The sequence below is a fragment of the Papio anubis genome, unplaced genomic scaffold (genome assembly GCF_008728515.1).
Source record: "Papio anubis isolate 15944 unplaced genomic scaffold, Panubis1.0 scaffold173, whole genome shotgun sequence".
NCBI lineage: Eukaryota > Metazoa > Chordata > Mammalia > Primates > Cercopithecidae > Papio > Papio anubis.
Genome location: NW_022161724.1, coordinates 1 through 9,389, shown reverse-complemented (window position 1 = coordinate 9,389; position 9,389 = coordinate 1). Strand labels below are relative to the sequence as shown.

Here is a 9,389-nt window from a genome sequence, read left to right as displayed (position 1 = left end):
CTCTGGTGGTTGCTTGTGAGGTGGGAATCTTGTGGGGACAGGTGGACTTTGGGAGGAGTGGGCAGGGAGGGAGTGGTAGTGGCAGTTCTCGGGCTGTCTGATTAAGCCATTCCCCTAGTTCAATTGTGCCCTGGAGGGCAGGGGACAGGGTCAGTCTCTCTGGGGCTGGAGGCCCTCTTGCCTTGGCCCTCCTGGCATGGGGTAACCACCAGCTCAGCTCTCCTCCTCCAGCTCTCCTCTCTCTAGCACACCTCAGCCAGGGCAAGGATGCCCACGGGCATAGCTGCAGCAACCCCTGTGGGATTTGGTGTCCACACCTGAGAGGCCAGGCCAGATGGGAAAGGGATTAACACCTCTACCCTCACACCCTGCCAGGCTGCTGGGAGCTTGGGCCAGGTCTAAGGTAATGAGGTGCTCCTCTTCCTGCTGGAAAAACCGGGCCAACTCAGAACCACAAAGGCAGGTGCTGCCAGCCTGGCGCCTTCCTCCTCTCTGCTTAGGCTGGGCGAGCTTGTCCAGGCCTGTGCCTCACCCCTTCTCTCTTCTAGGCTCAATGTATGCTTAATCAGGCATGGTGCATCAGAGCAGGAAGGAACCATCAACAGTGTATACTTCTGGAGCCTTCTACTGATAAACAGAGGCCCCAGAAGACTATTTGACTTACCTGAGCTCCCAGCTGGGACTTAAACCCAGGTGTGTCTGAGTCACAACTGTTTGGGGATGCCGTGGTGAGCTGGGGCTGAGCTCTTGTATTCCCACTCCCCCACCCGACCCCCACTTCCACCATATCAGGGCTGGTCTCTGTGGACTCAGCCCAGGGCTGCCCCCTCTTTTTCACCCCAAAGTGGGGCGGCCAGGGATAGCCAGGGTGTGTTCAGAATGGGTTCTTCCTGCAGGGCACGAAGGGCAAAGAGTTAGAGGGGCTGCAGCCCAGACCACCCTGGTCCCTCCTCCGGCACTGACTCAGACCCACACTGTGCCGTGCACCTGTGTGCCCTGCACAGCCACTTGACGGCACACTGCTCACTTCCGGGGGGGCCTTTCAGAGGCACTTTTAAAGCAAATAAAACATTTATTGTTCAGATTTTTTTCCATTTTGTTCCTTTTTACAAAAACATGCATACATACACAGGGTATGGTGGGTCCTAGGAAAGACACACACACCCCACACACGCTCACACACACTCCTCACTCACGCACATGCTCACACACATTTTCCTTCTTGACCCCAGGCCTGGACCCCCAAAAGCCTTGAAGACTTTGCCAGAGCAGCCTCCCCTCCACCATGTCTGTATCTTCTCTCCCACCCCTTCCCCCTCAGCCAGGCTAGTCCTATGTGGGGTGGGAGTCAGAGCTGTGGTGGGGGAGACCCCAGAAACAGAAGGCTCCCCGAGGGGGCAGTGGTCGAGGGGTCCCAGGGGTATGCTGTGCTTCTGGGGGAGATGAAGGGTTTGGCACCATTGGATCAGGAAGCACAGGACTCCCAGAGCACCCATCCGTCGCCAGGAGGTTGATGTAGGGGGCCTCTGGCGAGGGCACAGACCAGATGAGGGCTGCCAGTCTCAGCTGTCAGGGAGCTTCGTCTCAGTGCCCGGTGGTAAGGGGAAGCTTCCAGAGTCATCTGAGGAAGCAGGTAAGAGGGACTCCCCCTGCACTCAGGAATATGGGACCTATTGGCTCCCACTACCCGCCAGCCCCTAGAGCCTAGGAAGGGCCAGCCTGTCTGAGGCCAAGTTCACATTTCTGTGTGGAGCCCGGGGCTGTGTGCAAAGTCTGGGGTTTGCAGAGCCAGGAATAGTGGTTAAGGGTGAGCCCGACGGAGCCAGAGCCAGTCCTCCTCTGTGCAGTCCTGAGGAATGGGGGCCACAGCCAGGGCCCACACTGGAGGGGAGAATGTGTTCTCGAGAGCCCTGTGGGGGTCGCTGCCCAGCTGCCTCCTCTCAGGATCCTCTCCAGTCCCCATTCTAGACCCAGGGATTTTCTCAGGCTCCCTGGGATGACTGTCAAGGCAGGCAGGCTGTTCTCTCATCCCAACTACCTGCCCACAGGATCTCTAAAGACCCAGGAATGGGGGCTACTGCCAGGGGTTAGAAGAGAACCAGGTCCCAAGGGCATGGTGGCCGGGCAGATGGTTCCAGAGCCTTAGAGATTCATAGGTTCTTCCTCCTCCACCAGTTGCTCCGAGGGCCTGCGAGGAGGGACAAGGGTGGGATGCTGGAGCGCCAGGGCTGCAGGAAGGGCCTTAGCTGAGCTTCCTCTCAACCCTGGTCAGGAAGCCTGGGAGGGTTGGGGTGGCTGCATAGGGGACCCGGGGTCTTCAAGCAGGGAGGAATGAAGCGGTGGAGAGGCCGTGGGCCCAGGGCGGGGGGTCTGGCATTACCTGTCTTCAGCCAGGATGCCCACAGAGAGGGATGCCAGTGCGGTCACTGCCTCCACTTCTTCTTTGTCAGCCCCTGGCACTCTAGGCACCCAGGAGTCTGGACAGGAGGCCAGGCGCTGCATGCAGCCCCAGTATTTACCTGGGGTAAGATGCCACGTCAGAAAGGGTTAGAGAAAGCAAGCCCCCCCACACCATGTCCTAGACTGGATATTGAGGTTGGTGTCTCAGGCCCAGGGCCCCGGAGTAGCAGGCCTGTCCTCCACTTGGGGTTGGCTCTCCCACCTGCCCCTCTCCTCACTTCGCTCCCCCTCCCCCACAGCCTGACGGGGTAAGCAGAGTGGGTTCAACATGGCTGTGATGGGGTCCTAGCAGGTGCCCAGCCTTTCTCTCATCCCTTGTGGCTGCAAGGCCACCTCTGACTCATTCCCCCACAGGTGCGGGGCTCCTGAGAGCATCAGGAGGGCCTGCTTGCCTGCAGACAGGGTCTGTGTCACAGTGACCTCCCAGAGCCCCAAGCTCAGGCCTCCCACTTAAATGCAGCCCCCACCAGTGCTCAGCCCAGCACTCAGGAAAGCAGGGCCTGGGACGTGGGAAGAACACGACGTGGGAGAGCTGACCATCACCACGGCCGCTCTGCATGGGTGCCCAGGCCAGAAGAATGCTCCTCCTGCCTGCTGCTGTGAGGAACCATGTCCTGGAACCTGGCTCAGTGTGGGGGTACCCACCGTAAGAGGAATCAGCCATGTCTTTACCATCATGGCTCCTGTACCCAGCCCTTGATATGGGAATCTATTTTATTCATTTTTATCCCTAGTATAGATTATGGGTCTTGACATAAGATGCTCAATAGATATTGAGTTGAAGTTGAAAATTTAAAGTACTTTACAAATGTGGGGGTGATCCTAAGACCCAGCCCCCAAGCCAGCAGAGCTCCTGAGACCCCCGTGGCCAGGACTGAGGGGAGGGATGGGAACCAGGCCTTTTGGCAAACAAGGCCTGAGTGTTGCTGTTCACCTGGCTGTGGTCTAGGACTGTAGCTAGAGATGGAGGCCAGTCCCTACCTTGAGGGGCCACTGTCCGCTGGGCCCTGCTAGGTCCATCGGGAGGGCTCAGAGGACACCCCCTCTCGGGGATGCTCACCATTGCTGCCTGGGTCATTCACAGGAATCTTACTCCAGACCAACAGCAGGTCACCTGGCTGGCACTGGAAGCCCTAGGACTCTGGCCACGGGGGACAGGGTACCACCAAGATCCCTCAGTCTGAGCTCAGCGAGTGTCCCATCGCCACACTTACTGTGCACCCGGATCACGGCCTCCAGAGAGCGGATGGCATTGAGGTTGGGTTTCTGTTTCCAGCCTTCTTCTGAAAGGGGATCCACCTATAGAAAACAGTCCATCAGCCACCAGTCTCAGGGACCCACAGGCCCAGCTCACTCCCACCCCAGGGGCCCCGGCCTGTTAGCCACAAGCACACTCTACCTAGGCCAGGAGACGCTGCCCGGACCTAACTTGGAACAGAGGCTTCCGCTTCGCCTACCTCGTTTCAGGCCTGGCCACTCCCACCCTGTGCCATCCCATCTGCCTGCTCTTTGGGTAGTCCTGGGAGAGCCAGGCTAACCTGCCTGACAGAAACACGGATAGGGGAGGGAGATGGCTCACCTTGTTACCCAGAAGAGCAGCCACACAGGCCTCAGAGGCGTCACAGATGGCTGTGAGGTCATGGCCACCCTCCAAGGCCAGCACCACTGCACCTCCTGCCAGGTTCATCAGTTGCTGCGTCATGTACCCAAAACCTAGAGGTTGGATGGGGAGAAATGGGAGGGGCGGGAGTGGAGAGGTGACCCCGTTCCCTACCCCTGTGGCTTCCCTGCTTGCTTCCTCCCTAATAAAGAATGACTCACATATATCAATCACTATTTCCAAAGTGCTTTCACATTGAATGTCGTGCAAAACCTACTAGTATGCTTCACTCAAGGCTCAGGGAGGTTAAGGGCCTGGGAAAAGGCCCCACAGCTAGTAAGTGGCAGCAAGGTAGGACTTGAACTCGGGTCATTGACTCTAGCCTGTGTCTTTTTCACTGAGCTGCACCCTCTCCTCCTTCTGTCCTGTGGGCCCTGTGGCCCAGCGGGCTGAGTGGGCGCCCTCTAGTCTGAGAGTGCTGCTCCTCTCCCCTTCCTCTGGAGGAGCTGCCAGCCCCCCTGGAATCAACCCAGCTGGGGTGGGGAGTCCCATGGGTGAGCTTCCTGCCTGCTGGAATTAAGTCCCCATGAGTATGACCTGGTCAAGCCCTCTATGGTGAACCAGCCTGGTCCTGAGAAAGGGCCTGGGCTGTGCTCAGATCCCGGGGGCCAGCCGCCATACTCCAGTCCTCAGGCTGAAAGTACTGGGCTGGCCACTGCCACCTTCCCTTTCTGACTTGGGAGTGCCTCCCTACTCCCCGCACCGCCTCCCCACTCCCCGCCCCACCTCCCCCCTCCCCGCACCGCCCCCCGACTGCCCGCACCACCTTCCCACTGCCCGCACCGCCTCCCCACTGCCCGCACCGCCTCCCCACTCCCCGCACCGCCTCCCGACTGCCCGCACCGCCTGGCTCTCAGTCCCTATATCTCCCCCTCAGCTGAGGCTCCCTTACATTTGGCAGAAACATGGTAGCCACCCAGTGGGGCCGGGTGACCCTCAGCAGCATCAAATCCAGCAGACACCAGGACTAGGTCTGGAGAGAACTCTCGGGCAATGGGCATCACGACTGTCCTGTGAGATCACAAGAAGTGGTGATCGTCATACTGTGCAGGGTTGCCAGGGGCGGTTCTGCCAACGTTGCAGTGGGGCACCCTGTTCTTAGGCCTCCAAGGCTCCCAATGCCCCAGCACAACTGGCAGATTTCTCTGACCTCCTTGATCTTGGCTGGCCACCCATGTCCCTGGCACACACACCCTGGACTCAGCCCCCTAGGGGACTTAACTAGCAAGAGGCAGAAAAGAGCCAAGGATGGGGCACCAGAGGGAATGAAAGAGGAGTGTGTGTGACCATGTGTGTGTGCACGTGTGTGTGCATGGAAGCATCTGTGGGGTGCAGTGGCCTGAGCCACAGGGAAAGGGTAATCTCATGGCCTTGCGGAGATGGACTCTGGTCATGAAGCTTCAGGGACTAGAAATGCTCAGTCCTTTGGACTGAGTTGACCACACCTAGCTACTCACTACTTGAGAGGTGAGTGGGGACAACTAGGTCCTCTGAGGTCCTGGGCCACCTGGCTACATTCTCTCCATCCTCTCCCTCTTCCAGCCCTCCCCCACAACTGCCTCCCTCTACCCTGATCCAACTCTGGGGTCTGCTTGGGTGTTCTTCATAGCCCTGGGCTCTGAGAAGACTCCAAGAACTCCAGCCCAGGGCTCTCATAGAATTAGCTGTCATGGAGATAACTCCAGAAAAGTGTTGGAAGATCCATTTCCAGAATTCTCTTTTCCCAAATGGAGTGCAGGGACCCCTCTTCCAGAATGACTTTTTTTAAAGTTACTCCCCCAATATGGACATTATCTGCTTTCTCCCTTTCTCCACAATTTAAATTTCTGCTCTTCTGCTGAAAGCCCACCTCCTGCAGGCAGCCTTCTCTGACTAAATGTGCCAGCTCTGCTCACTCCACTGCCCATCTGCCAGCAATCAGTTTGACATGGGCTCTTGGTAATGTATGCCTTTGCAAAGCACGCTTTGACTTTTGCGTTCTTCTCTCTGTGTGTCCTATTCTCACTAGTGTTCACCTACAATGTCTAGGAACTGGTGGGGACAGGCTGACAATCCAACTGATCACCTCCACCCTGGTGCTCTTGGGAGAACGGACAGGAGAGAGTGGCCTTGCCCCTCTGGGCCCCCAGAGGACATACCTGAAAGCAGCCAGGTACTCAGGATCCCCCATGGGGGGATCCAGACCTCCAGTCCAGGCCACATTGACATTGAAGCCCTCACCGCTGCCAGCCCCTACCTGGAAAGCAGGAGGCAAGAGAGACATGAGGACAGCAGAGTCCCAGAAGGGGACCACCAGCTTGTTAGAGCTGCCACCCCAGCTCATCCAGCCTCCTCATTTCCAGATAGGGAAGTTGAGGCTCAGAGAGGCTCAGCAGTCTACCCAGGATCACACAGCTCATCACGACAGAGGCAGAGTAAGTGCCAGGAGGCGAGTCAATGAAGCTGGAGGATGTGGCCCTGACATGCGGTTACCTCATCCACAGCCCCACTCCCCGGGAAGAAGTTGCCATCGTCATGGCGATGCAGGGAGATGTAGAGCACACTGGGGTCTTGGTAGAAGGTTTGCTGGGTGCCGTTGCCATGGTGCACGTCCTGTGTAGGGAGATGGGCAGTGATTAGGGAAGGCAGAGAGACAGAGACCAGGACAGGTTAGAAGGGTTTCAAGGTCAGTGGCCATTCTGAGGTCAGGACCCCAGACTGGGGATCAGGAACCTGGGGTTCCTAGAGCCACATGGTTGAGTGGCCCCACGTAATCCACTGCCCAGCTCTGAACCTCGGCCTCTCTGTGCTGGACAGGGCTGGCTGTAATATAAGATCCTGAAGGAGAGGAGGTGTCCCAATCTCAGGCCAGCCCACCTGAGAGAGTAACTGTGTGGACATGGGGTTAGTGGCAAGGAGAGGGAAAGGTTCAGGGTTACACACATCAGGAACCACTCTGTCTTGCATAAAGTCATGAAGTTATGAGGCGATCAGAAACCAAGCTCGGTTACAGAGTGGCAGGTACACGAGGCCCAGCCCCATCCCTCTTAGGGAAAGCTGGGCCCTACACTTGACTCACAGGACCATGCGGGGACTCAACTGTGCAAAGGTCCTCCACCGTTCTCAACATCTGCTTAGAAATGTCTCTTTCACAGCTGTCAGTGCAGAAGGGACATAGCTTAGCAGTTAAATGCAAGCACTCTAGAGCTAACCGGGCTGGGTTCAAATCCATCTCACAACTTACGAATGACTGTGTGTGTTACTTAATCTCTCTGTGCTCACTTTCATCTGTAAAGTGGGTTATAGTCAGGATTAAATCTATCATGTGTAAAACCATCAGTGTCTGGATGTGATTAGTGGTGTACTGATGTTATCTGCTATTATTCTTATCATCACTACCTGTACAGGAAATGCAGAAGTTACTAGATCTGCCAAAAGAAGCCAATAGAGGTCAAAAGACAACACTCAAATGACAGCTCCTACCCATTGCGGGGGTTTGCGATGGCTGAATGCGTTCCCACACACCATCCCCTCTAGGCCTCCCAACTGTGATGTGGGTGTTATCTTCACTCAAGTTTTACACAAGGGGAAACTGAGGCTCAGAGAGGCTACTGCAGAACGAAGACATGAAGCCACATCTCTTAACTTCAGGCTCAGGGCCTTTCCCCCAGGGCTCTCGAATCAGAGGGTGCTACGAACAGGCACCTACCCAGTCTACAATGAGGATCTTGCTAGCTTTGCTCTGCTGTTGCAGCTGCCGGCAGGCGATGGCCACTGAGTTGAAGAAGCAGAAGCCCCTGGAAGGAGAGACAGTTCCTGCCAGCCCATTCTCCCCACATGCCCTCACCTCCCCAGGCCCCTGGGTTGGCCCAGCCTGAGCAAGCTCAGGGAATAAGAAAGAATGTCCCTAAAGGAAGTTCCTGGGGGCTTGCCCCCCACCTCATCCCACCCAGGTCTTCCCCTAGCCTTACATGGCTGTTGAATGATCTGCATGGTGTCCTGGGGGCCGCACCACAGCGAAACCATTCTGGAAAAAGGAAGAATGCTTGTCAATCAACAGACAGCTCTCTCCCACAGCTGCATGAACGTACCCCAACAGTTTAAATCTCAACCTGGTCCCCAGAGCCCTCAATTTCCCCTCGAAAACCCTGTGGCAATTTCTAAGATGAACGCAATGCCTGGGGTTCTGGGCCTGGATTCCGCACTACCCCACTCTGCTGCCTCCTTTGTGGTGTGTTCACCTTCAGCCCAAACCTCCTACCTTCAGCTCACGAGAAGCCACTTTGAAGGCGAGGTCAGTGACACTGCCAGCGGCCCAGCGGGCTGCATTGGAGGAATGCAGCTCATTCCAGATGGTGTCAGTGTCCACCTGCGGGAGCCAGAGTCAGGGCCCGCATCATCCAAGGCTTCACACAGGAGCCAGGGCCCAAGGGGGCGGTCCCCACCCCACGGCCAGGACCCCAGGGGCAGGGAGCTGGGCAGACAGCGCTGCCTCCCCAGTGCCCCACCGCCCAAAGGCAAGGCCTCCTGTGTCCCCCAATCCCAGCATGACTTTTTCCCAGCTTAAGTCCCAGCACCAGCCCATTATCTGGCCAGCACTCTGCTGGCAGCATCACGCCTGCCTCCCCGGTCAGGGGAGGGGGCATGGCGTTACCTGGGCGGGACTTGGGGTTTGGGCCGGGAGGGGGTTTTAAGCCCCAGCTGACTCTGCTCAGGCCCTGCGGGACGGTCGGAGCTGGAGGGGCCGTCTGCACCACTGTCTTCCACTCAGGGCCCCTAGCCCAGGCTGGGAGGCCCCCCAAACCCAGTCCCTGGGCCTCAAGGCTAGGGAGGGGCCGGGGGGCATGATGGGGAGATGGGAAGGGCGAGGCAGACCAAGAGAGGCGAGGAAGGCAGAGAGAGTCGCAAGAGGCTGGAGAAAGAGAGAGAGAGGGAAAGACAGAGAGGGAGAGGAGGGAGGAGAAAACAGAAGCAACAACAGTTGGAAAAACCAGAAAGTGGCAAGAAATGGGAAGTTGTGAATAGGGCACTGACTGCCTCCCAAAGTCCCCCACCAGCTACAGCTCCCACTTTCCCTCCAGAATGAGGCCTCTGTCCCCTGCCTCTACACACCTTGCTTGAGAAACTACTGCAGAGATAGTGTTAGGCGAGGAGAGCTGAGCCAGAGGGGGCGGGAAGCTCCCTTCACAAAGGGGTGAGGACTGAGGAAGCAAAGCTCGTGAGTTTGGGGCTGTGTCCCGGAGTAGGGAAGTGCTGGGATCGCCAAGGACACTGGAAGCACCACCATGAC

At 57.3% G+C, this 9,389-nt stretch overlaps 1 protein-coding gene and 1 long non-coding RNA gene across 2 annotated transcripts; one reads left to right on the top strand and one right to left on the bottom strand.

Moving 5' to 3' along the window:
* Positions 1-1,052: 1,052 nt before the first annotated feature.
* On the bottom strand, positions 1,053-9,383 carry LOC116272717 (histone deacetylase 7). Its single transcript, XM_031661482.1, has 10 exons — positions 8,361-9,383; positions 8,071-8,126; positions 7,809-7,896; positions 6,593-6,712; positions 6,259-6,356; positions 5,013-5,131; positions 4,040-4,173; positions 3,675-3,759; positions 2,381-2,519; positions 1,053-2,188 (listed from the first exon to the last, which is right to left on the bottom strand). Coding segments are annotated over exons 2-10 (831 nt in total). The 5' UTR covers positions 8,073-8,126; positions 8,361-9,383; the 3' UTR covers positions 1,053-2,142.
* On the top strand, positions 3,001-4,290 carry LOC110740671. Its single transcript, XR_002515632.1, has 2 exons — positions 3,001-3,106; positions 3,545-4,290. It is a non-coding gene; the product is annotated as an uncharacterized LOC110740671 (long non-coding RNA).
* Positions 9,384-9,389: the final 6 nt, after the last annotated feature.